The 27,811-nt window shown below is 43.6% G+C and overlaps 1 protein-coding gene across 2 annotated transcripts; it reads left to right on the top strand.

The window, feature by feature from the left end:
* The first annotated feature begins 47 nt into the window (after positions 1 to 47).
* On the top strand, positions 48 to 26,344 carry DCLRE1C (DNA cross-link repair 1C). Of its 2 annotated transcripts, XM_024212909.2 has the most exons (14): positions 48 to 198; positions 3,789 to 3,840; positions 6,519 to 6,603; positions 12,089 to 12,148; positions 12,826 to 12,881; positions 15,378 to 15,479; positions 16,424 to 16,496; positions 16,928 to 17,068; positions 18,006 to 18,107; positions 20,117 to 20,253; positions 20,643 to 20,697; positions 22,245 to 22,333; positions 23,347 to 23,447; positions 24,807 to 26,344. In XM_024212909.2, the coding sequence occupies exons 1-14, from the start codon at positions 90 to 92 to the stop codon at positions 25,802 to 25,804; spliced, it is 2,160 nt and encodes a 719-aa protein (XP_024068677.1). In that variant the 5' UTR covers positions 48 to 89; the 3' UTR covers positions 25,805 to 26,344. The 2 variants fall into 2 exon arrangements, with proteins under 2 accessions (XP_024068677.1, XP_024068679.1); XM_024212911.2 differs by lacking the exons at positions 20,643 to 20,697; positions 22,245 to 22,333.
* The last annotated feature ends 1,467 nt before the right edge of the window (positions 26,345 to 27,811 follow it).

The following is a 27,811-nucleotide window of genomic DNA, read 5'->3' as shown; positions in this document are numbered from 1 at the left end:
CAAAGGCGGCTCTGTGATTGGTTTGGGCCGCAGCCAATGGGGCAGGTGGGGATGGTGGACGGACGGAGTCCGAGAAGTAGGGCTACGCCATGAGCAGCTTCGGAGGCCGGATGCGGGAGTATCCGTGGCTGTCCATAGACCGCTTCGACCGGGAGAACCTGCGGGCCCGGGCCTACTTCCTGTCCCACTGCCACAAGGGTGAGGCGCGAGAGGTCCCGCCGGCCCCGCGCGCCAGCCGCTTCGCTGGTGCTGCGCATCCCCCTCCCCCTTTCCTCCCGCGCGCGCCTGGCGCCGCCGCCGTCCCTGGGAGACCCTCCCCCGCCCCGCGCGCCTGGCGCCGCCCCCCTCCCGGGGAGACCCTCCCCCGCCTCGCGCCGCCGCCTCCCTCCTGGGGAGACCCACCCGCCCGCCTGGCGCCCGCCGCTGCCCTCTCCCGCTCCGCGCGGTTGCTGTCCTCCCCCGGCTCCCGCAGACCCTGTCATCCTCTCCTCCCCCGGCTCTGAGCTTCAGCTTTTCCCTTCTGCTCCCCCTCCCATCCCGGAATCATTCCTCACCCCCCTCCACTTCCCCCTCTTCAGTTCGGAGCTGTCGATCCTCACACCCCAAAATCCCTTCCTTGTGGGGGGCTGCTTGCCACCCTCTTCCCCCCCCCCCTCCACTTCTCCTTGGCCTCCCTGTGTGGGGCTGTTGGGCCCTGCCAGGGCCGTCCTTCGGATTTATGGGGCCCTACGCAGTATTATTAAATTGGTGCCCTAATGCTCCACTGAAGGTGGTCCCCAGCCAGCCCCTCTAACCCCAGTGTGTCGCAGGGGCACAGCCCCCACCCGTGGACCCCCAGAACCCTCCGCCCCGTTGCTGACACACAGTGAGCTTCCTACGCGGGCAGTGGCTCAAGGCAGGCTTCCTGCTGTCACGTGAGAGCTGCATCTTGCCAGAGCCCACAGCCCTCCTGCAGCCCCTAGTCACTCCTGGCTCTCCACCAGCATTTTGACAGGAAGTACCAAGCAGTAATAACAACAATAATACACGTGTGTGTGGGCACATGACAGTGTGTGTGTGAGACTGTGTGTTGGGGACTGTGAGACTGTGTGTGAGAGACAATCTGTAGTGGGGGACTGTGACTTGGGAGAGGCAAAGTGTATGTGGGTGTGAGAGCCAGTCTGTGTGAGAGAGACAGTGTGTATGTGTTAGGGAAGTGTGAGAGACCATGAGGGCACTGTCACTTTAAGTCTCCCCTCCCCCCGCTTGCCCTGACTCCCCCCACCCCCTCACGTGGAAGTTTTGGTCCTCCTGTCCTGCCCTGGCCCCCGCCAGAGACCGAGCGCGCAGGCAGGCAGGGTCCCAGGCAGCAGTGGGTCTGGCCACTGCGCCGCCAGTAACCGGCTGCGCTGCTCTGGGCTCCTGGGGGCTGGGGCCCTCAGCCATCTGGCTGAGGAGCAAGTGAGGGAGGGGTTGGGGTTGAGGGAGCCCACAGGCCGAGCATGGGGAAGGGGCTGGAGATGAGAGGAGTCCAGCTGTGGCCAATGAGGGGAATGGTGCCCCAAAAATTTGGGGCACCCTATGCAGCTGCGTATGCCTAACGACGGCTCTGGTCCCCGCCCCGTTCCTCCACTTCCCCGTGGCCTCTGTGTGTGGAGCTGTACTACTTTGCTCCAAAGTTTGCCCCAAGTTCTCCCTACCTCAGAGCTGTGCTGCTGCCCCCCTTTCCCATCATGTCCTTTCTGGGCATGTTACGCTGCGCACCACCCCAGCTAGACTAATTTGAAGGGTGTGTTATTGATAACCAAGTGATACAGCTAATACGAAAGTAGAGATAAAATGTAACCATGTGTATCAGGAATGGAAAATTGAAAATCAATTTCCCTTTAGAATGCAGCAGGATATAGTGCTACAGTTTTATTTTTTTAAAGAAACAATCATTCTTTTTTTTATGCCATGCACAAGAGTAACGTGTCGTATCTAAGAGGACATTCAGGCTGAATGCTTTATCGTAACCATAGATTTTCTGCACCTGATTGGGGAAGTCACTCTTTTTTTTTATTTTTAATTTCAAGGGGGTGGAAATTTCTCTGCTTCCTTTGTGTAGCACAAACTTCTGTAATGATGTACACTACATACTCCTGAGGGCATTCTGTGCCGAAAAACAAACAAAAATTCTGCACACAATATTTTAAATTCTTCAAAATTCTTCACGTTTCATTTGTCAATAAATAAATGAAGAGGCTTTAGCATGGCAGTGGGGAGCACAGGCCACTGGCTGCACAAAGGTGGGAGATCACCCTGCAGCCTCCCTGCCCCCGGGACACGGACTCAGCGGTGAGGCTGCACCCAACCGTGACACAGCACAAGGCCTGGGCCTGCCCCAGAAACACCCTGGGGCGCTGCATCTCTGCGCCAGGCGCACCAGGTGTGGGGCAGGCAGACTCAACCAGGCAGGATCCAAGTGTGGAGGGGCTCAATGTGGGGTGATCCAGGTGTGGGGTGAGAGGATTCTGTGTGGGACAGTCTGGGTGCAGGCAGCTCAGTGTGGGGTATAGGTGGGGATCTGGATGTACAGAGGCTCGTTGCGGTGGTTCCAGGTGCAGGGGCAATGGGATTCTGCAGGGGCTTCTAGGTGAAGGTGGTTGGGGCTCAGCAGAGGGGTCTGGGTGTGTGGGTCTAAGCGGGGGGGCTGGGGTAGTGGAGCTTGGTGGGGTGCGGGTCTGGGTGCAGCTAGTTGGGGATGAGTGGCATGGGGGTCTGGATGTGGGGGCTCAGGGTGGTGTAGGGGGTGGGGCATCAGGGTGGGGATTTGAGTGCAGGGAGCTCAGTGGGTGGTGGTCTGGGTGCAGGGGTGGGGGTCTGGAGGCAGGGGGTTTGGGTGAAGGGGGTTTCCAGATGCAGGGGTTGAGGTTCAGTGGGGTGGGGTTTGGGTATGGAGGACTAGGGGAGTTCTGGATGTACTGGGTGAGGCTTGGCAGGGGTGTCTGGGTATGGGAGGTCCAGATGCATGTGGGTTGGGTGGATGGGGGAGCAGCTCCCCATACAGTGACCCCTCCCCCCACAGCTGAGGAGTGATGGGGGCAGGAAGTAGGGGACGATTCTGAGCTTCCTGCAGCTGGGGGAGGTTTCTGGGAGTGCGTCTGACACAGCCTCAGCCACTTCTTGCAGGGGAAAAGGAAGTCCCGTCCTCTCCTGCCTCCAGCCCAGTTGGGACTAGCAGCTGATCCCGGCTCAAGATTGGAGCCACTGGCTAGGGTGTCTCCAGCCCCACGGTGACTTACCTGTCCGCCGGCTGCTCTGGGTGCCTGAAATGATGTACTTACATGACTGCTCTTACAGCTTCCCTGTCAGAAAGTCATTTTTCTGTGGGTAAGCAAACAAATCTGCGGGGGCATGAATTCTGCGCATGTGCAGTGGTGCAGAATCCCCCCAGGAGTAACTACAAAACCAGACTACTTTTTATAAATCCATCCCCCTTATCATTGTTTCTGTCTGTCATGTTTATTTTGGGGCTTCAAACTTATGTGGGACTGTTGGGGAGAATAAGCTTTTGTAGAATCATGCAATGAACTTGCAACTGGCACAGGGGTTTGCCTTCATGGAGCTCATTGTAGGATCAGGGCCTGAGATGGTTAGCTTTTCACAGGACAGAAATCATAGTCTCTTATTTTACTGTATAGCACTATGCTATAAATAATAAACCTACCTGTGATTTTTTTTTCTATTACTCTTAAATATAAAAGCTGTGATGTATGGTAACTTTTAAAAAAAATAAAGTTGTTATGAACTTTATATCTTACTGTTAGATCACATGAAAGGGCTGAGAGCGCCTTCCTTGAAAAGAAGACTGGAGTGCAGGTAATGGTTTTCACTCAAGTAATATCATTGGAACTTGTCCCTGAAGTGCTGGGGAAATTCAAGTCTACACACTTCGTTTTTCTCAGTAAACTTTTCTTGAAAGATCACTGGGACCTGGAGACAAACCCACTGTTGTGATTTTTTTCCCACTAGCACTTGCTCTTGCAATACACTTTCCCTTTGTTTCTCTGCCAAAGCCTACCCCCACCCTGCGGTACCTAAAACATCTGTGTTCCTACTTCTCTGATCAAAGTGTGCAAAATTTCAAATACTACACATACTATGTTATAATTGGGTAGAAAATTGTATTACATATTACAGTAGTGTCCAGAAGCTCTAGTCAGGATTGGAGGTCCCATTGTGTCATGTGCTGTGCAAACGCACAGAGTAGACAATCTAATTTAAAACAAAACACAAGTAAGTATAACAATCTGAAGGAGTATGATGATGGTAACAGGAATATAGGTGGTTACATAGACTACTTACGTGCTCAACTTGCTGTTTTTGAAGGTTTTTTTTTTTTAAGATCTGTGAATTATATGCAATATACCAACCTGAGTTCAGATTGGCTTCCACACAAATCATCCCATCTGAGTGCTGATTAAAATCTTATCACATCATACGTTCTGCATATGGCACATGGTACAATTTCTAGAATACTTTTATCTGAGCTCTAAAACAATCTATTGGTTTGTATTTTGTATCTCTTTCCATATAAAGGTAGGTGTATTTGCTACTGTAAGTCTCACAGTATCATATTCAGAGAGGGAAATAATTCTTAAAATGACCTCAATACTTTTTTTTATACCTAAACATGTAATCACTTCTAGGGTTAGGTAAAAGTGAGTGCTGGATCCCATTTGGAATCTCCCTATTCCAGCGATATAAAGTTTCTAGCCCTGCAGGGTTGTTAGATAACAGACTTTAAAGTTGTGAATAGAAAAGCTCTCGCTGGACCAGGATGGAATCTAGCTAAACTAATTTTAGCCATGCCCCCACCTTTTCCACGTGGACTCTGTACATGGCAAATCTGGTTCCTCATCCTACTAGTTCAGAGTATGTCAGTGCAGAGTTCTGATGGGAGTCTAGATGACATTACAGTCTGTGAAGGCGGTCCGGTATGGGAAGGGGACTGGGATTCAGATGCACCTTTTGGCTCCGGCTGGTGGTGCTGCTGCTGCAGAGGAAGTGTAGTAGTTAGGGAGGAGGTTAGACTAGACAACACAGTGTACGAAGTTAGTAGGTATAGATGATGTGGTGATGTTACCAGGGTCCAAAGGCTGTGAATATCCGTTGCTTCTTCCTTCTGGGAGTTTCTGGGGATCTGGACCTACTCCCATGGGACATCGCTATTTTGCCAGTCCGCATGGCCCGGGGGAAGGAGTACATGCAGCTTTGTACCAGTGGGATGTCTGAACAGATACCCCTGTGTTCAAGAGTGGCGGCCTGGGCTGTACCTACCCCACTATTGCTGCTCTTCGGTGCTAGAAATCTGGAGCCTGCTTGGATTGGGTGTAGTTTTTCCCCGCTCCTGTGGGGAGCCACAGCAAATGTAACCACTTATTAAATTATATCTTCAAGACAATCATCTAAAAATTTCGCCTGATACTGACCACTGCTCATAACTTTCTTTACTATCAACTAGATGTGGGCCAGGATCCATGCTCCAGATATGACCTTTGTATTTCTAAAATGAGAGAGCTAAACTTTGGATCCTAAATTCTCTCAAACTCAGCAGTTCAAAATCCAGATCTGAATCTGAAGGTTGGGTTGGTGTGTTTGGATTTGGCCCATTAAGGAGAGAGGAGTGAGCTGTGATCTCTGATCTAACTCCGGACCATTTGGGTTCATATTCATGCTTACTATTGTCTCCAGTCATGTCCTCTGTTTCCTGTTACCAAGGCAACAGAGCAAATTTTGGCCCTTCTCACTCTATCACTTTCTCCCTCCATATAAGACCTGGTCTAGACTACAGCGTTAGGTGGACGTAAGGCAGCTTACGTCAACCTAATTGTCAGTGTACACACTACAGCCTTGCTTCCACCGATCTAAGTGCCCTACTACACTGACATAACTCCAGCACCATGAGTGGTATAGGGCTTATGTTGGTGTAGTTCAGGGAATGCAGTGTCCTTGTAGACACTGCCTTACTTGCATCTGTTGGCTGTCATTCTTGTCACTTTCACATCTCTTCTGGACCCTGTGAAATTGACAAAAAAGCTGGCTTCTGGCTCCCCAGCCAGGCTGCTGCCTGGTCTCCACTCCAAGCTGGGCTGCCGCCTGGGCTCCCCATGGGGAGCCGTGCTGCCCTCCTGGCTCCCCACTCTGATCTGGGCTGCTGCCCTGTCTCCCTGCTCCAATGCAGGCTGCTACCTGGGCTCTCAGCTCCCCACTCCCCACCGGGAATGGGGCAGACACACCGGGCTTCTTGGCTTTCCGCCGGGAGCCCGACTGCCCCCAGCAGGGAGCTCCACGCCTGGAGTCTGTCTGGTTGGCTGCCTTGCTCCCGGCGGGAAGCCCGGAGGTAGCAAGAACTTTACTGCTTCTACAGCTCTGTTACTCCTCCTCTAACTAGGGGAAAGGTCCGGAGGCTATGCGGAGTGGCACATGCCACTTGATTGTTCCCCCTGTTCTTTATTTTGAAAGCCTTATTGATCTACTTTCTTCTCTCTGTGCAGCTTGAAAGTTCACTTGTACTGTTCACCGGTAACCAAGGAGTTGCTGCTGACTAGCCCGAAATACAAGTTTTGGGAGAATCGCATTGTAAGTTAACTTTTTCACATTAAAGCAAGTGTCATTAATTGTTAATCAGATCAGACTCTGTACTTTTCAATATGGTGGATTTGGGGAGGAACAATCTACTCCAAAGTGTCCAAAGCAACAGTCTTTAAGTGGTGATGCTGGTGTCCAGTTTTACAATGTTCTGTGGGTTTAATTTCCACCCACCCCATCCCATCCCCTCTCAGGTTATGTCTGCACTACAAATTACTTTGGTATGACTTATATCGCTCAGGGATGTGAATAAGCCTCTTCCCTCCCCCTGAGTGATGTAAATTACACCGACACTAAGCACCAGTGTAGACAACACTGTGTCAGCGGGAAAGCTTCCCCTGCTGACATACCTACCTCCTCTTGCGGATGCAGGAGTTATTAAGCCAACGGCAGAGCTCTCCTGTCAGCTTAGAATGTCTTCACCAGAAGTGCTACAGTAGTGCCGCTGCACCGCTGTAAATGGTGTAGTGTCGACATAGCCTCAGTGTCTGTTGTGTGCTCTTTGGAATAGCACATTTATTTCTATTCAGCCAGTAGTCCTATCTTTCTCGCCACAAACTTAGCAATTCTCTTGATTTCTCTTTTAGTTTCTCTTCCTCTCCTCTAAATGTGATGCTGTCCTACCTTGCCGTATTTCTGCAACTCTCTCTCCCTGCCCTCATTTATTTGTATCCCTTCTTTTACTTCTCTCTTTCTCTTGGTTTAAGGTCTCCTTTTTTGTGTGTGGGGAGGGGGTCAGGGGAGGAATCTTTGAGGGAGTGCTATTTCCCTCCTGCTTTTATAATGTCTTCCTTCCAGCCTCAAAAGCTTCATATAATGATGCAAAATCACCCCAGAGCCTAATCGTCTCCATGAATTTAGCTGTAAACAGAGTGAATATAAACACTAGTCATTGAGCAAGTGTTGGATTATATAAATGTGACCTACTTGCAGTTCGTCTTTTCAACATGGCATTTAGCTACAATGAACGCTCATCACACTGTCTAGATGGTACTAGTCTTGCTTTGTACTCGTATGAACCTGTATTTTGTAAGCTCCTCAGACAGGGATCCTGTTCTTATTTGGCAAACGCTACCTTTTGTCAAGTGCTGTAAAACCTACTGTATTGTTCTTTATATCTAAAGCATTTATAAGTACTTAATATGGTATTTTACATATTTCACAGCGTTGCATGAACATCAAGTTCCATTTAGCTTTCTGTAACACTTATATAGAAAGTTTTGTTTCTATTACTTTGACTTTGTGTATCTTCAGTAATCTACAAACAAAGGAACTTGGTGACATACTAATATGATGGGTGAGGTATAGGGTTTTTTTATTCTACAATCTACCTAGCGTTGTGGGTTTTCAAAGTATACTGTACTAGGTTCTCATTTTTGAGGGAAGTAAGGTTACAGTAGGTCATTTGAAAGTTTTAGTTTTTTTGCAGATTGCAGTGTTTCTATGTAATATCTGAGATTATACATGGAGGTTTCCTGTAGTGCTACATATTATCCTGATCTTCTGATTTTGAAACATACATGTAATGATAAGAGTTTTATAGTTGCACCTTCTAGATTTGCGTGCCTGAGTACACAAATTTAAAAAGCAGAGGAGTTGTAGATGTTGCTGCCTGTAATGGCTTGCAGTGATATAGTGAACTGTACAGCTAGAGCCCTGCCCGGATACAGAATTTGTATCTGCATCTGATCCATGATCTGCAAAAATGTTCCACGTATATCCGATATGAAGCAGATATCTGCAGATTTGCAAGGCTCTCTGTACAGCCACTAAATCAGAAAGTAGTTGAGTGGTGTCTTGTTCATGAACTTTGTCTCATAACAAATGGTAAGCTTTCTGTTTGCATCACTGTGCTTTACAATGTAAAGTTGATTAAAACTGGGTTGGTATTCATTAGACTAGGAGAGGTGTTCAAAATGCCAGCTTCTGTCTAAATAATTTATGATTTGCAATCTGAGCTTGATGAGACGTCTGTGAGTGTGAATAAGATATCTAGAGAGCATCTTTTGATCTATTGACAGCTTAAAATTAAAATTGTCAAGAATATGGCCAGAAATCTATCACTTACTTGTGCCTATGAAAGCAAACTTCCTTTTGCTGGTCGTAAAACCGTTTTCCAGGAAATTTAGACGCAAAACTTAGATATCTGATAATTCCAGTGGGAAATAGGTTTATCTCTGGAATGAAATATTCCTAACCAATGTTTGAAACCCCAGTGCTGCAGCATTGTACTAAGTCATGAGAGTAGCAAAGTGAAAACTGATCAGCCTGTTTTAATTGTCTAAGCTGAGTGAAGTGCAAAAAGTGTATCAGTATTAATTATAGTTTTTAAATCTTTTGATAGTCCAAGGTATTATGAATTTCACTTCTTGTATTGTTAATGCTACAAAAGTGACACACAGCTATTGTTCCTTACATATCAGCTTCTTGCATTTTTGGCATATGTAGCTATATTTTGTGGCTAGGTAATGTACACGTTTGATACACTTCTATGTATTTTGTTTAAATCTTGGCTAGCTAGCTGGGAAATCCAACACCACAGCTCTGAGATTGTCTCATCCACATTATTGTTGTACACAAACCATTAAATATTAAACTGTAAGATATCCATGCCTTATAGACTCAAAGAGCTCACTCACTATCTCTTTAGCTTAACAAAGAAAAGGCAGAGGAGTGACTTGATTACAGTCCGTAAGTACCTACATGGGGGAACAAATATTTAATAATGGGCTCTTCAATTTAGCAGAGACAGGTATAACACAATCCAATGGCTGGAAATTAAAGCTAGACAAATTCAGACTGGAAATAAGGTGTACATTTTTAACGGTGAGAATAATTAACTACTGGAACTGTTTAACAAGGGTCATGGTAGATTCTTCTTCACTGACAATTTTTAAATCAAGATTGGATGTTTTTCTAAAAGTTATACTCCAGGAATTATTTGGGGGAAGATGTATAACTGTAATATAGGAAGTCAGACTGGTCCCTTCTGGTCCTGGAATCTTTGAATCTATTTGTTATCATAACAAACCTAGAGTGCTGTGTAGGCTGGTTTCTTAGCTAAGAAACTGGGATATCAAGTGTTGCAGCTCTTGCTTGGAGGGATGATGACCCCCCACGCTCCCAGTGTTGGGTTTTTATCCTGTAGAGACCAAATGATCCTCTCTGCTTTTTGGCAGGAGAAGGTGAAATGCTTGGAAATATTGACCAGAACTGAACAGAAAATTTGAGGGTAGGAAAGGAGCCTAATTAGCAGTATTTTTCTCCCCATCAGTAGTTCAGAGAGGCTTCTATATGGTACAGTAACTCCTCACTTAAAGTCGTCCCGGTTAACGTTGTTTCGTTGTTACATCGCTGATCAATTAGAGAACATACTCGTTTAAAATTGCGCAATGCTCCCTTATAACGTTGTTTGGCAGCCACCTGCTTTGTCCACTGCTTGCAGGAAGAGCAGCCCGTTGGAGTTAGCTGGTGGGGGCTTGGAACCAGGGTGGACCAACAGCCCCCCTATCAGCTCCCCGCTAAGTTCACTGTGCGGCAGCCGTCCAGCAGGCTATCAGTTGCCGGGCAGTTCAGCTGTCCCTCCCCCCACTGCCATGTGCCTCTCCTGCCCTCTGCCTTGGAGCTGCTCCTCAGAGCCTCCTGCTTGCTGTGCAAGGCGGGGGGGGGGGGAAGAAGGGGGCTAATGTCAGGGTGTCCCCCTCCCCCCCTTACTGCCCCCCACTCCTTTACCCCGTCCAGTCATCTCCACAGAGCCGGGGGGACACGCTCAGGACAGAGGGAGCTTGCTGGCAGCAGCTGCTGTCTCAATTTGCTGATCTACTTAAAAAGGCAGTGTACTTAGAATGTGGTCAGCGTACTTAAAGGGGCAATGCGCCTCTCTCTTTCTCTCTGCGTCATGATGTCTCCCCTCCCTCCATTCATGCTGCCTTGTAGAGTGTGAAGTTATATTAACAACAACGTGTTAGCCCTTGAGGGCTCAACCCAGTGCTAGTTCATCATTTACCAGTAAGGCGTTCCCTGGGAAATATCCTCCCACCCTCTGACTTTACCACCTCAACCAAGCATCACAATCATCATTGCTGTGTACAGTGTTAAATTGTTTGTTTAAAACTTATACTGTGTGTGTGTGTGTGTGTGTGTGTGTGTATATATATATATATATAGAGAGAGAGAGAGAGAGTCGTTTGTCTGGTGAAAAAAATTTCTCTGGAACTTAACCCCCCCTATTTACAATAATTTTTATGGGGAAATTGGATTCGTTTAACATTGTTTCACTTAAAGTAGCATTTGTCAGGAACATAACTACAACATTAAGCGAGGAGTTACTGTATGTTAGTTTGAAGCTCCAAGGGTATTTGGAAGGAGGATGGGGCAGAATAGGGGGGATAACTCATCTCCGTGTTAATATGCAGAAATTCCAACAGCTTGCTGATTTCTGAAAAGCTGCTTTGTGGCTTCTTCCTTCAGGGGTGAGGGGATAGAGTCTAGGAATCAATGGGAAGCTAAAGGAAGCTGTGCTGATGTGGTGGTGGTCATGATACAGAGAGACATCTCCTCCACGGGAAAGGCTCAGGATCTGGGGAATTTCGATATCAGTGGGCTGTGAGGGCTGCACTCCCTGTCTTCTCCACAGGAAGACATACCTGCCACACCCAATGACATGATGATGCTTTGGAAACCCCACAGCCTCAAAACCTCCACAGAGTTCTCAGAGTAACTTGTTGGTGCCTCCTGGATTTTCCCTTTAGGGAATGATATGGTCCATAATGCAGAAAAACAATAAGCCACTCTCTGTTTCCAGCTCTTGTGAGACTTGTGATCAAATCGTGGTAGCTTATATTGAAGCCCCACCACCTGGAGTCATATTACTTTGTGAGTTGTTTAACTTTTATTGTCAAGTGTGCTTCTAATCCACAGGATTGAAGCTTGAAAACATGTCCCCAATGTGCCGTACAAGTTCAAAGCCCACAAGAAATGGAGAACTGAGTCATTTAAAAAAACAAAACAAAAACCCAAGCTTATCTCATGATTTTTTGGGGGCAGGGGATAAGGAGGAGTCTGATTCATGTTTGCTTGTTTGTTCAGGGTTTTTTTAAACACTTGAGGCTGGCGTCATTGCTTTCTCAACCAAAAATAAGCCATATAATAGTGAGAAAATCAACACAACGTCTTAAAAATGTTGGGATCTCAGATGTAACATTGTCTTTTGATCCAAGTGTGCTCGGCTTAGTTAGCTTCTATCCATTACATATTTACAGTTGTCAGAATGTATTTTTTTTTTTATTGAAATTGAAAATATGTGAGTTTTTGGGGACGTTTTATTTGTTTTCCTTTTTCTGCAGACTTGGATTGCTTGCCCTGGGCACGCTGAAGTTTAAGATGTCTGTGGCATATCAGCCAACACCTAGATATAGTCCTATATCAAACACAATGTGTACTACATTTTATGATGCATTTTTTCTGTTTGTTGTAGGTTGCCCTTGAAGTTGAAACTCCAACTCAGATTTCTTTACTTGATGAAGCATCTGGTGAGGTAACTATTTAAAAACAAGTATTTTAAACAACCAATTTAAAGTTTTAAAGAATTTTAAGTTGATATTTAAATCATAAATGTCGCTTTTTTGCTCCCTTTAACTGGATAGAAATGAGATTCCAAAATGCTCCAACCCATGTTTAGCCACCTAGAGACCCTTTCCCCACTGTGCCCCACGTCTGGATCACTTATTCCCCCTCTGCTTAGTGTTGTTCTGTCTTTCTCTCTGCTGATCTGAGGTCTCCAACCTATTCTTTCCTCTCTCATGATTTTTGCATTCATGAGTCTTCATTGCTTCTTAGCTCATTTCAAGTCTGGTTGAAACATATGCGCATGCACACAGCATGTTGTCTTGCACATCCCGTCCAGGGCAAAACAATGTGTTTTGAGATTGGTCCCTTAGTAAACAAGTTCTGAGGGCACAAGGGAGAAGGGAAGTATGATTTGTCCTAGAGCATCTGTGGGAGCTTTAATCAGCTGCTTGGAGTTGCCCAGAAAATCACTGCCATACAGGGTCTGAGACCAGTGTACGGGGGAAGACACCCTTACTTTTCCAAGAGCAGTTGAAGTGGCTACATAAATCAGTACACTTTGAGCATTGTCACTTCCAGTGTCACCAGTATTGTCCCACAGACTGAAACTAACCCTAACCTGTTAAAATGTCTCTTGATTTCTAGAAAGAAGATATAGTGGTGACACTTCTACCAGCTGGTCACTGCCCAGGATCAGTCATGTATGTGCTTTCGATAGATTCTGCATATTTTTAAATGTCCAAAACAGTTCTTTGTAGAAATAGATTCTATTTTTCTAGCTAGAAGAAATTAGTGAAGATTAATTGCTAATACTTACATTTATTATTAATAGTATTATGGTTGCACCCAAACACCCCCTTCAGGATTGGAGCAGCATTATGCTGTGTCAGATCTACAAACATAAAGAACCTTGCTTTTTCTACTGGTTATATGATATGTATATTCCTAGGAGCACGTTACTTTGCAGTTGCTATGTTCTGGAACCATTTTTTTAGTAACAGATTTTTTTTCTGTGTGCGTTTTTGTCTTTTAGCAGATGCCCTTTAGGACTTTGGTTTGGAAAATATGGCCCTTAGGAAATCAATTGGGAACTTGGATCAGTTGGTTTCAATTACCTAGTTTTTATTTAAAATTTCATATTATGCTAGATAAAACGGTGGAAGCAGTTTCTGCATGCTGCCCCTTTCCTTCCCTTCCCTCAGAAAGCCCTTTTGTTAACTGCTTCTGTAAACATTAATAGGGCCCTACCGAATTCACGGCCATGAAAAACGCGTCAGAGACCATGAAATCTGGTCTTCTGTGTGCTTTTACCCTCTACTATACAGATTTCACGGGGCCAGACCAGCATTTCTCAAATTGGGGGTCCTGATCCAAAAGGGAGTTGCAGGGGAGTCACAACATTATTTTAGGGGGGTCGCGGTATTGGCACCCTTCTGCGCTGCCTTCAGAACTGGGTGGCTGGAGAGCAGTGGCTGCTGGCCGCGCATCCAGCTCTGAAGGCATCGCCCTGCCAGCAGCAATGCAGAAGTAAGGGTGGCAGTATCATACCCCACCTTCAGAGCTGGGATCCCGGCCAGCAGCAGCCACTCTCCAGATGCCCAGCTCTGAAGGCGGCAGCAGTAGCGCAGAAGTAAGGATAGCAGTACCACAACCCTCCCTACAATAACCTTGCAAACCCCCCCCCCCAACTCCTTTTTGGACAGGACCCCTACAATTACAACACTGTGAAATTTCAGGTTTAAATAGCTGAAATCATGAAATTAACGATTTTTTTAAATCCTATGGCTGTGAAATTTACCGAAATGGACCATGAATTTGATAGGGCCCTAACTATTAAGTCTGACTTTGAACATAAGCATGAAGTTATAGCCTCTCTATCAGGTTGGTCTGGAGGCAAGTGGAGGAACAATAATTTGTTCTGAGGGGTGGAAAAACAATGCAAAATTAGGAATCATCAGACATCAGTTTGACATGGCTTGAGTTGTAGGAGGGTTCCCTGCAAACAGCCAACTCCTGCTTCTGTTGAGGGCAATGGGTTTTCATGGGCTTCGATGGGAGCAGAATTGGGTCCAAAGAATGCCCAGCCCTGAGAGATGCCGAGCATTTAAGCTCCTTGTGATTTCAATGAGAGTTGGGGAATTCAGCACATCTTCAATCGAGGCCAAGATCTTTCTAGATTTTAAGGCCAGAAGGAACAATTAGGATCATCTAGTCTGACTCCTGCATAACACAGGCCACAGAATTCCACCCAGTAATTCTGCATCAGGCCCAGTAACTAGTTGGACTAGACCATGTCTTTCAGAAAGGCATCCAATCTTGATTTTTCAAGAGGTCAGGTGATGCAGACCATGTTACTTGGTGAATTGTTCCAGTAATTAATTACCTTCATTGTTAAAAATCTGTCTTATTTTCAATTTGAATTTCTATAGCTTCAGTTTACATAACTAGGTTCAGTGGCTGGGTCTGCGAGATGAAATAGCCCTCTAGCATCAGATCTATTGTCCCTAGTTAGGTTCTTCTAGACTCTGATCCTATATTAAGCTTCTTAAATCTTACTGCAAAGCACAGTTGACATCAGTGGTGTTTGCTTGGAAAAGGATGGGAAATTCTGGCTACTACTGAAAAAAAAAAAGGATACTTTTAAACTGTTGTTTGGTTTGTGCGTGTGTATGTTCTGTAGTTTTTCCTTGTTACGAGATTTTTCATTTGTCCCAGTGAGGCGGAACACACTTTTTCCCACTCCAACAAATAAGTACCTTTCAGGACTGCAGCGGTATTTAAAAAAGCAATGCAAGAACTTAGTAAAATAAAGCATCCTCTGATGCAGTGTGATATTAAAATTAAACAACGAGTTCATTGTAAGCTTAGCTTCAATGGTAAATTTCTGGGACTGGTGGCTACAATATGCACCTGGGCCCAAATTCTACCCTTGCTAATACCCATGCAAACCCCATAGTTTGCAATTAGGTTGGACATGGGTGAAAGCAGACTTCGATTCACTGGGCCAAATTTAGTATTTCTGTAGTTCAGTTTCAGTGAAATTACTGCAAAGATAAATCTGGCCCATTACCTTTACTGCATCATGGACTTTCTCTGAAACTCTGCATTTGCACAGATTTCTCCAAATGAAATGATCATAGAGCCCAACAATTGCAGTATTTTGTGTTACTGTAATTAACTAGTGTTTTTATTTCTAGGTTTTTGTTTCAAGGCCAAAATGGCACTGTACTTTATACTGGAGATTTCAGACTAGCAAAAGGAGAAGCAGCCAGAATGGAGCTCTTGCATTCGGGGACCAGGTACAAAAATTCATAAAAATCTTAAATTATTTTTTTCTGGTGAGAATTCATCTGGGTGTGAAATTTAGAAAGACTTAGAGACTCTCTAGTCATAGCCATTCAAGACTTATGACATCTTTTTCCTTCAGCTCCCACATAAATGTGTGGTTTTAAAAATGTAGTTCTTAGCAAGGTGTTTCTATGATAATTGACTCTCAGAAATCATTTCTAATGACTCCATATTCCTCTTGATAAGGAGATGGCTTTCACGGACCTGAAAACTGCTGCCACAGAAGCTAGTGTAAAAGATCACTATGTTAGTACTGTAAGAGTCTACAGAAGAATCTGAAATAAGACACAAATCTAACTTTACTGTGTTGTAAAATGTATTAAATCAGTTACAAGTATTGCAATTTGAGTTATGGCTTATTTAAAATTTCTTCAATTACCTTAATGTATCAAACCTCTGAATCTGTGATTTTGATAACAGCAATGTTAATGACAGTCTTGCATGTGTTAAAGAGAACATAGGAAATCCCTGTATTTCCCAAATCACTGTATCTTTAAAATCACCAATAGACTTGTTTCTGTATTTACAGTCTGTATGTTCATATTGCACTTACAGGCTGAGATTAGCAGTTTCCCCAATAACATAAATACCACCATAAGTAATAGTACAATACAAGATCTATGTGTTGCATTGCTATTCTAATATCTATTTTATATGGCGTTTGGACTACAATATTGAAGAATTGCTTGTACTCTTGCCCAATCTGTGGGCAATTAATTTGTGTTACTATAATCAAAGTTTAGAATCTGGCCTCTTGACTCACCATTTTCCATAATGAATTTTTTTTTTTCCATTTTCAAATAGACAGAAATTTCTGACTAGATCAGTCAATGGGGCACGCCTGGGTATCACGATGCAGTATTTGATATGACAGTGTCTCAATTCTCTCTTTCAGAGTGAAAGACATTCAGAGTGTATATTTAGACACCACTTTCTGTGATCCCAGATTTTATCAGATACCAAGCAGAGTAAGTCCAATCAAGCTTTAGCTGGAGGCACATGAAGCCATTGATGTAATTAATCAGTGTTTTGTCTTTGTATAATCCTGAAAGGCAACAATTTTTTAAACACATTATCTAAAACAGTGTTTCTCAACCTTTTTGTGCTGGCGACCCCCTTTGGACCCCTCGCCCCTGCCGCACCCCCCCCCCCCCCCAAATAGTGATGCCATACCTTAAACTCAGGGCTCTGGGCTGAAACATGTATATTAGCTTTGTGGAGCCTCCTGTGGCATGGGGCCCAAGGCTACTGGTCTGTTTGTGACCCCTGAACATGCCCCGGGACCCCTTTGGGGTCATGACCCCCAAGGTTGAGAAACACTGATCTAAAACATTTCTGAAGTCCAGTGACTTGGCTACATCTACAAAGTTAAACACACAAACTTTTCTAACCTTTTTAGGAGGAATGTTTAAATGGGATATTAGAGTTAGTGCGAAGCTGGATCACTCTGAGTCGCTATCATGTTGTATGGCTAAATTGCAAAGCTGCCTATGGATATGAATATTTATTCACAAACCTCAGTGAAGAACTTGGAGTCAAGGTAACACTTTCATAATAACTGCTTTATAAACAGAACCTCAGTGCTGATTGTGAGCAGTATACTGACCTGGAAAATGACCATTCAGAGGACTTCTGCAGTGTCTGAAAGGTTTGCACACTTTTGTTCACTATACTAATGGTAACCTGGTAAATGAGCTTTTGTGGTGCATAGTAACCATGCCAACTAAACCACTTCAGTGGCTGCTATCTACTCAGACTTCTGGGTTCTCCAGTCAGAAGTTAATCCTGATTCTCCAAGGCTTGGTCCACACTTACCCCCCAAGTCGAAGTAAGGTACGCAAATTCAGCTACGTGAATAACGTAGCTGAATTCGACATACCTTACTTCGAACTTACCGCGGTTCAGACGCGGTCCACACGCGGCAGGCAGGCTCCCCGTCGACTCCGCGGTACTCCTCTCGTTGAGCTGGAGTACCGCAGTCGACGGGGATCACTTCCTGGTTCGATTTATCGCGTCCAGACCAGACGCGATAAATCGAACTCGGAACTTCGATCCCCAGCCGCCGAACTAGCGCGGCAGTGTAGACCAGCCCCAAGAGACATATTCTACCCTTTACCCTATGGCAGCCATGGGATGCCCTGTAAGGAATTCTATGGTGGGGAGTTGCTGGGCTACATATGAGAAGTAAGATCCTGATATTGATGGGCAGTGGATGTCACTGAGTATGTTCAGGGAGTTCCTATCCTTCCTAGAATATACAGTATCTACTTGTTGTAGACGTTAGCCAACGATGTGCCAAATCTTTAGCTCTACTTCCCTTGCTGATAATGTCTGAGTAATTGACCATTCTCTTTTTCTTGGTCTCTGCTAGTATTTCTGGTAGCAGATTTACTCCTGGTGAGCGGTTATTGATATAGTCCAACTCCACATTGTTAAATGCATGAAGCTACTTACAAGACTAAATATATTTTCTTTAGGTCCATGTGAACAAACTGGACATGTTCAAAAACATGCCGGAAATCCTCTACCATATTACCACGGATCGGCACACTCAGATTCATGCATGTCGACATCCCCGGGTGCGTATCATTTTGTAAATCAACTGTAAACTTTCTTTTTAAAACGAGTGATTGCAGACACTAATGTGTACGATATTAACCTTCTCAAGCAGAGAGTTCCCCGAGGAAGCTCAGACAGAGTGGCAGTACAGTACTGAGGGGAGTAAGAAGTTGAGCCAGTAGTTAATGGACTAAAGTAAAGGAAAAGTTAGTCAAACAACAAAAAAATTTAGTTTCATACTTAAAACCTAGTTGCGATACTTCCAGGGGATACCCAGGGCTGTGAGGCACCTCAGAAGCCACCTGCCTTTAGCGTGAGGAAGCCTTGTTTGTGCCTGCTGGTGGTCAGCTCCCCAGCTCCACCAGTCACGGGCAACACAAGCACTTCCCTCTTAGTTTACATAGGCTGTGCTCTCTCTCTCTCTCTACACATTAGCAATAGATACACTCCAACCATCAAACCCTCCAAGCATCTTCCTGGAACATCCATCCCCTGAACTTTCATAGTATTCCTGGATCCATGGCTTCCAAAAAACAGTCCACCCCAGCTAACCAGCTCCACTCAGATCACCACGCTGCTTACCACACAACACTTAGATGTGTTTATAGTGAAATCAAGTAGAAGATTATTTAACAAACCACGGAGATTCAAGCAATAGCAGGTAGAAGTAATTGGAAACAAATGGTTACACATAAAATAAAATCATAACATGCGTTTTAGAACACAGACTGAATTAATTGATGCTGTCATATCTTGTAGCGTAATGCTCGCCCAAAGTCCTTTCAGTGTTATACAGCCAGGCTGCCTTTGACCCTCCTTTCATAAGACAAGCAGGCAGTTAGCTTGTCTCCTTGGTGAAGGATTCAGGGTGTCTCTTGATACTCGTAGACTTATCAGAACAATCCTTTGTCCTTATTCCTAAACAGGACACCCCTTGCTGATCGTTTCTTCCTGTGACTTTCCTTTCTTGTTGATTTTGCAATCTCTTGATTAGCTTCAGGCTCAGTATACAAATAGACATATGTGGTGAGGCGGTACTATACACATATGACCTGACAGGGAGATAAGCGTCTGTTACCACCTGCCTGAAAGGCATGTTGCTGAGGTATGTCACCTGCCTTAATCCCAAGCCCTTAACATAATTTTCTGTATAGACGCATAACTTCTTAAATATTATCTGTATATAAATTTTGCAATGATTATGACCAGTAGGCTACTGGCTCTCAACTGAGACCTTACATGCCACCCTTTGGTGAACTAATATGCATATATATATCTGACCCAGGGGATCCCTGTAAAACCTTTTGCACCCCCTATACCCTCTGCCAGTTGGCACCAACAAGTCCCAGGTGTCACTAGTATCTAGAATAAAAATCCCAGTTTGTTTCTGGAGGAGGAAGACCAAATTCAGATTAAACAGGGTGTGTGTGGTGGTGGTGGTGGGGAGGTTAAACTATTTATAGTTTAAGGCCAGAAGAGATCACCAGATCATCTAGTCTGACCCCCTGTATATTAGGCCACCAACACCACCTAGTACCCACACGCTAAACCCAACAATGGAAATTGGACCAAAGTATACCACAGGAGACTAAACTATTGTAAGCCAACGCACATAAAGCAGAATATATGATTACCTGCTCTGTGGCCAAGTGGTGTATAAGTGCACTTGCTCAAAAAGCTCATGACCCTCAGAGCTGAGTACAGCATCTTGAAGGTGAAGTTCTGAACTGGAGGAGGATAGATGGGATTAGACAGCCTACAGGTTCATTGCAGGCAGGGCCCAATACTACATCTGAGGAAGCCAGTCTGATAATGGGAAGGAACCAAGATAGGATGGAGAGGACATAGTCTTTCAAGACTCTCTTTCCAGTAGAGGTGGAGGAGGTTAGTTGGAAGGTTGGTCTGGTCAGGTATGGTATTGCTCATGATCCCATACAAATTGTACGTTAAGACATAGTTAAATGACATATGGATCGAAAGGGCATGATTGCATTGCCTCTGTTTTTCATTTGACACTCTTATCTGATAGGATGATGACTATCTTCGAGGGAATAGGTTGCCTTGTGGAATGACTTCCCGAAATGGAACCCCTTTACGTATAATTAGTGTCAAACCTTCCACAATGTGGTTTGGAGAGAGGACAAGAAAAACCAATATAATAGTAAGGTGAGCAGAGTATTATCAAGGCATTTGGGCTATGAATAAAACCATTATTTGGGTGCTCACTAATGCTTTGCCTGAGTTGTGCACAGCCATGTAGTCCTCTCTGGAATTTGAAACAATTCCAAAAGTCTACTTAAACTGCAGCTGAAATAAGTTTGGCAATTTTGAGTTTGCTTATTGTAGTAGAATGTGCTTACATAGCAGTTAACTGGTGAGTGCTCAAAGAAGTGCAGTTGAGGGTGCATGTTCAGTATCCACTTTGCTGTGCCTTAAAATGGATTTCCTCAGAGCACCCTTGTTTCCCTTATAATTTGATAGTGTTCACTTACTGATAAGAAACTTGCAACTACTAACTGGAAAAGTAGTATTTATTTTGCCATGTCTCTCTATAGGACTCGGGAGAGTTCATACAGAGCTTGCTTCTCTTTTCATTCCTCTTACAGTGAGGTATGTACAATGGTGTTTGCTTCAGGAATGGATGTTAGAAGTCATTTTTGTTCACTTTAGAGTAGGGGTTGTTGCGTTCTGACTTGCCAAGCTTTGGTACAAGTTGTCTGGTGATGAGGGGGACAGTGTGTTGAAAAGGTAGGGATCAAGGCACTGTAAAAACAACCATGCTGCAACATAGTTGTGGCAAGCCCATGTTGTAATCCTGCCCAATACCAGGGCTAACATCATTTTCTCTAGCAGTTATATATGATTAAGAACCATAAGGCCATACTGGGTCAGACCAAAGGTTCATTCAGCCCAGTATCCTGTCTTCTGACAGTGGCCAATGCCAGGTGCACCAGAGGGAATGAACAGAACAGGTAATCATCAGGTGATCCATGCCCAGTCGCCCATTCCCAGCTTCTGGAAAACAGAGGCTAGGGACACTATCCCTGCCCATCCTGGCTAATAACCATTGATGGACCTATCCTACATGAACTTCTCTAGTTCTTTTTTGAACCCTGTTAGTCTTGGTCTTCACAACATCCTCTGGCAAGGAGTTACACAGGTTGACTGTGCGCTGTGTGAAAAAAATACTTCCTTTTGTTTGTTTTTAAACCTGCTGCCTATTAATTTCATTTGGTGACCCCTAGTTCTTGTGTTAGGAAAAGGAGTAAATAACACTTCCTTATTTACTTTCTCCACACCAGTCATGATTTTATAGACCTCTATCATATCCCCTCTTAGTCGTCTCTTTTCCAAGCTGAAAAGTCCCAGTCTTATTAATTGCTCCTCGTATGGAAGCTGTTCCATACCCCTAATAATTTTTGTTGACCGTTTCTGAACCTTTTATAGTTCCAATCTTTTTTGATTGGGCTACTACTATAATTAAGTATGGCTGTTTGTTTTTTTTAATGTTATAGAATACAAGACAAAACTGTTGCATTTCTAATGGGAAACATCTAGGTATTGCATTTGGCTTATTTATTCATTTCTGTTGCTCTGGAGAGAGAACAGAGCATACAACGTTTCCATGTCCTGGCTGTCACTGTTGATCCAAATTGTGCCATAGAGAATTCCTACCTCTGTGTTATCACAACACTTTGTACAGGACCATGAGGCTTAATTTAAAAGGACAATACAAATGTTTCTTCCACCATTAAAAAAAAACAACAAGTTAATGCTGACAAATAACCATCCAATCATAAACCAATACATATGCAATGGAGGACAATTCACTTCCCTAGGGAAGTAGATTTCAGTTTTAAAATACCAGTGAGATGATTTTAATACTGCAAGGGAAAGGGCAGGGAAACTTTTAATTTAAAAAATAATAAAAAAAAAAAAACATAAGAAAAATACTTTGTGTGTCTTATTTAAATTATAGTCTAGTTGTCCACTTTGACACGGTTCCAGAATGTGAGCTGTGCTGACTGATCAGCTTTGAGGCTGTTGGCAAAACACATCCTTTGGTGTATGTGCTGTGATCTGCATTGCCATGGGGTAGTCTGACGAATATATATATATTTCAATGTAAGTAATAAGCTACTTTTCCCCTTATTTAGATTAAGGATTTCTTGGGTTATATCCGCCCTGTGAATGTGTATCCCAATGTAGTTCCGCTGGGTTCAACAGCAGATGAAGTTGTAAAAATGTAAGTGTGGTTTGGCTGGTTGGTGTAGGCTACTATATTGGTGGTGCTTCAGTTTGACTGCTGTAAAGCAGATGATGGTAACCCACACTGTGCTTCAAGCAGGAAATCTTCCAAATATTCCATAGCCAGCATGGTTTTCCTTTTCCTCCCATCTGTTCATATTCTCCTTTAGTCTCCTGTACTCAACACCCTCATCCTGTTTGGTTTGCAAGGAGTTGTCATGTCTACATTCTGCTCTGTTACTATTCTTAAACGTGGTGTGTGTAACTCACACCCACTTCTTACATATTTGAATTGGGTATATTCATTTTAAGGCATCTCCATTGATGCTCTTTTGCTAGCTGAATTAGGGACATCCCTGTCCTCTGAACGTAACTTATTATACCTTGTCTCACCCCTTTTAGTAATGCTCAGTAGGACACTTCCTCTTAAAAAATAAAATAAAATTTCCACAGGGACTTGAACTCCTACCTTCTCTGTACAGAGTTGCAGTGTTCCCTACTATCACCAGTGTCTCTAATCCTGCCCCTCCAGGTGAGCAAATGCAGGGGTCAGAAGAGCTTTGCAATACTAGCACAGGAAGTTAGTGTTAGAGGGGAAGGGGCCAAGTGAGGAGCTTGATCTCTGTTACAGAGACCCTTTTACAAAGAAAAATGTTCTTACTCAGCAGCATTGAGTTTCTCCAAAGTCTGTCTTGAATTCCCATCTTCCTTTCTGCCTGCCCTACCTTTGTGGCTGGTGCACACTTAAATGCATTTAACTTGATAGCATCAGGAGTGCTGCCCTGTGATCCTGTTGAACTGCATGCAGCCTATCAAGAAAGCTATACATTTTTACCTCAGCTCCTAATGTCATCAGTAACTTTAGCACCTTTTTTTTTAGTAGCTAGCATGAAAGGCATGAAGCAGTGGTGTTGAAAGAATTAACCAATTTAATTTTGCTCCTGATCTTCTCGCATAATATTTTTCCATGTCTGAAGAGTTCTAAAGATCTGTTTTCCTTGTTCTTATCAGCTTAAAGCCACTATGCAAGTCATACAGTATAAATAGCGAGCCCAAATATAAACCACTTGGAACACTGAAGAGATCCAGAACAATGGACTTAACAGACACAGGTACGGAAAGAGGATACTCCAGGGATGGATGATTATAGCAAAGGAGACAGGTTTGGGTCAGTGAAGCATGCATGGACCTGTTACTGTAATCCCAGTGTCAGCTGAAAGTGATATTTCTGGCCACCTCCATCTGATCAAGCACAGGGTAGCAAACAAGCACTGACAAACAGATATGAAACACTGTTTTGTTGACTCTTTAGCATGTAGCTACTCCTGATAGGTGCTGTATAAATGCCCATGGAGAGGGGAAAATATAGATTCAAATGAAGTTGGGCTTCAGGTAATGCCAGGTCAACAGAGGATTGAATCTTTATAAAACGGAAAACCTGTGATTGAGGTTAAACCTGACAGTGCACTCAACTACGGCTGCAGGTTCTAAAGTGTCTGGCCAGATGAGGTAACTTTTATCTTAATGTATTAAAAATAATTCCAACATTATTTGAACTACAGTGACTTACTGTGCTCCCAGTTACAAAACCACTCTCTCAGTTTAGCATGAATGCAGCTCTTCGACCCATAATTATTATCCTGGTACTTGTGAAATGGGAGTTACAATCAGGAACAGCAGCAGCTTTTAAAGACGAATACTGTATCTGATCCACACCATAGTGTTTCAAGGGCTATATTTAAGGGCTGCCCCTGCTTTCATAGCTTGTACTCTGTACTGCAGCTTGTTAAAAGCTAGTTCACAGTTGAAATACATAAGTTTTCTTAAATAAAAGCTTTTTATCAAACTCCCCAATTGTATGACTTTTCCAAATAGATTTCAATTCTATCTGTGACTAAAGGACGCTGCGCACAAATTTGACCAAATTTGTGTCCCCCATGACAAGACATGCAGTCCTTTTAGATACGTTAAGGAGCAGTGGGGGGAAGCAACTTTTTTTTTCCTCTTGTGCTCACTCAAGCAAAATAAGCTTTTAGCTAGTGAATGGAACACCTGATCTCTTGAAACTACTTTCTGAGACAGTGATTGCTTGTTCTGTGCCCACAACAGGGCTGATCCTACAAATACTTATGACAACTTCCAATACCTGGGGCAATCCCACTAAAGTGAGGGTAGAGTCTTATCCATTAAAATGCTACAACTCAACACAAGGAACCAATTGTACCCATTGGCCAACGATGATGATTGTGATAAGTGTTTATTTACTACATGTTAATATTAATACAGATCTGCACAATCCTCCCCAGGCATGATAAATTGATTGATTTGGTGTCTGTCTATAGATAGGACTCTGTTTTAAGTAATGGAATTTGTGTATAAATATTTGACCGAGTTTGTGTAGTCCCTATAAATCCCTTTGCTAAATTCTCTGAGACTGCTCATTGCAATCCTTGTTGTTCTTGTCTTGACAGATGAGGGCAGTGATGATCTCTTCGATACAGAATTGACTCCTGTAAGGCATAAGATTCCAAAACATCAAGTGGAGACAACGCTGCCTGAGACAAAAGCTTCATCTGAAAACTCTGAAGGAAGCCATAGTGAGAACATGAGAAGTTACAAAGCAACCACTATGCCTATGTCTTCGCAGGTAGACTTCATAGACTGTGAGGAATCAAATGGTGAAGATGATGATGAAGAATCTGAAAATACAGTTTGGGCTCAAGTTGTAACCCACAGTCCAGACTCCACTTCGATACTGGGAAATCCAAATGAAGAAGCCCATTCGGACTTGACCTGTGCATTGACTAGTGGCCAGCAGGAGTCTAATGCAGATATGCCACAGTGGGATGTTTTCTTTAAGCGAGATATTAAAACTACAGATGACAGTTCTGAAAACGAGGACCATCTCCCATCTTCCACAGATGCTGGTAGGTCCCAGTCACCAAACTTGTTCAGTGATTCAGATAGTTTAAGTGATTCTACCCACATCTCCTCACAGAATTCTTCTCAGTCAACGCACATATCAGAGCAGGGGAGCCAGGGCTTGGACAGCCAAGCAGACACAGTACTCATCACCTCCCAACAGACACATGGTGCGGATTTCAGCTTTTTGAACAAAGGAGGGAACAGAGTAACAGTTTCTGTGTCACATTTCATGGCCATGGATAATCAAACTGAATCCCATAGGTGGAAGCCTTTGGACCAAAATACACCTTGTCCAGGTAATATTGACTCTGATTTGAAAGGGAAAAACCAAGAGACGAATGCAGAAACTGGTGCTGCTCAAACGCAAAACACGCTAATTGAAGTAAATAATGAGAAATCAAAGACTCCTAATCCAGAATTAGAAAGAGACTCTCAGAGCTCCTCTGACTTTGAAATCCCTTCAACCCCCGATGCTGAGTTACCTAGACCAGATAAGCTGCACTGTCTGTACAAGAAGCTAGCAGCAGGTGAAACGATATACTGACTGAAGGGAATCTCTTCTGAATTTAGGAGCTTCTCTTTAAAATATAGACAGAAACACACACGAGTCAACCTAAGCTGTATTCAGAGGTATATAAACATTGTACTTCTCTGTTCAGGGCTGACTTACTACATTTCCTTGCAAATCTCTCACTACTGATTGTAGAGACACTAGAATGTGCAGTAAATTTTTCCTCCTCAATGAACTCCTGAAAAGGAAGATATTCCTGTAAGAGAAATGAAAACGCTATACTTGGTAGGAGGAAAACACTAAGCTGACAAACTGAAAAAGTTGTTTAACAACAAAAAAGTGGACAGTGCATCTTAGGCTGGTGAGGCATGCAGGTGTGCAGTAGAGAAGGGAAGGAGAAATAAACCAAAGAAAGTAAAGACCGGAGCGCTAAGTGAAATTTAGTTGAGTGATATCAAGCTGTCTTTAAGAGTCGGCAGGTAGCTAACCAGATCTTTGAATTTGTAAATATGTCTATATCCAAGGCAATCTTTATAAAGCTATGTTTTAATAAACTTTTTATAAAACTCTTAACTCTGCATATATTTAACATAGGCGAGTAATTCTTTCAGAGAGCAAAGTACACTTGCTACTCTCCAGTCAACAGACTAAGAAGACTGTAGTCTTAGAAATGTACTGGATTTGCTTAATTTTCAAAAGACCTTTAAAATTAGTTGTATAGCAAATGGCTTAGGCCTACCCAGGAACTGTTGTTAAGGTCAAAAGGTAGATTTTTGGCTGTAAAGAATAATTTAAGTGAGATGTTGCAAACCAACCGTAAACATCACCTCCTGCCCACCCCCTCTTGTCATTAGTCCTACACAGCTCAGCTTTCAAGAAAAGAACGGTTCCAAGCTATGTCTAGTGATTTAAACATTACTCGCTGAAAAATATTTCCTAATGTTGTCTGTTTAAACTTCTGTTTTCACACAAGCTCAGCTTTTCTTATTCTTCCATTTGGTTCCTGGTACATGTCTGCTTGCGTGTATGTTGTTTAGAAAAGGTAAACTTGAAGCTGTCCCGATGTGAATTGCAATGTATAATCACCATAGTGCTGGGATCAAGTCTTGACATAACCAATTCCTGTGAATTGTCACCCTCTTTAGAGTTAGACTAGAAGGGACAATTAATAGATCATCTATTTTCACCTCCTGTATGTCACAAGTCAGTAAACTTCACAGAGTTACCCTGTAGGGAGCCTAATAATTTGTGTATGGCTAAAGCACATCTTCCAGAAAGGCATCCAGTCCTGAGCTGAAGATTCCAAGAGACAAAGAATCCTCCCTTTGGTCGTCTTCCAGTGGTTAATGACCCTTACACTGTTTACAAAATTGTGTCTAATTTAAATCTGACTTTGGCTTCCAGCCATTGGTTCTTGTTATGCCTTTTTCTGGTAGATTTAAGAGCTCTTTAGTACCTGCTATTTTCTCCCTGTGCAGTTACTTAAAATTTAATAGTCTCCTCATTTTTTTTGATAAGCTAAACAGATTGGACTCTAATTCTCTCACTGTAACACATTTTCTCCAGCCCTCAAATAACATGTGGCTCGTTTCCGTACCGTCTCGTTTCTAGGTTTGTTTGGCAAAATCTATTTTCCATAAAACGGTGGCAACTGTATTCCTGTCCTTTTAATTCTTTACCAAATGAATTCTGAATCAGCTTTTCTAATTTGCCCTGGATTCATGTCAAGCCTGTATACTGGTGTTATCATACTTGTCTTTGAATACTGGCACGCGAGCACTCTTCCAAGGTGTTGGGTTGGTAGTGGTTTTGTTTTTCTTTTGTAATATGGAGCTCTCTTCAGTGAATGTTCTAAATAACAAAGATCTGAGAGACCTTCACTGTGGACCTTAAGTGGGTATGTAAGTAACACTTGAAATGACCCCTACGATTGTTATTTTATACTCTTAAAGCAGATTACGCTAGCTTCTAGCCATGTACCCTCTGCTCTAAGCTAGGGAGCTGCTGTAGCACTTTTTTGATTCTACTAAATACTAGTTT

Source organism: Terrapene carolina, unplaced genomic scaffold (genome assembly GCF_002925995.2).
Source record: "Terrapene carolina triunguis isolate 2854851 unplaced genomic scaffold, T_m_triunguis-2.0 Scaffold68, whole genome shotgun sequence".
NCBI lineage: Eukaryota > Metazoa > Chordata > Testudines > Emydidae > Terrapene > Terrapene triunguis.
Note: the sequence above shows the minus strand (reverse complement) of the source record. Positions and strands in the feature narration are given on the sequence as shown.

Coding starts and splice junctions, on each gene's coding strand:
- DCLRE1C (XM_024212909.2), top strand. CDS start 90: ATGAGCAGCTTCGGAGGCCGGATGCGGGAGTATCCGTGGCTGTCCATA. Junction 199..3,788: donor CCTGTCCCACTGCCACAAGG/GTGAGGCGCGAG, acceptor TCTTACTGTTAG/ATCACATGAAAGGGCTGAGA. Junction 12,149..12,825: donor TTGATGAAGCATCTGGTGAG/GTAACTATTTAA, acceptor CTTGATTTCTAG/AAAGAAGATATAGTGGTGAC.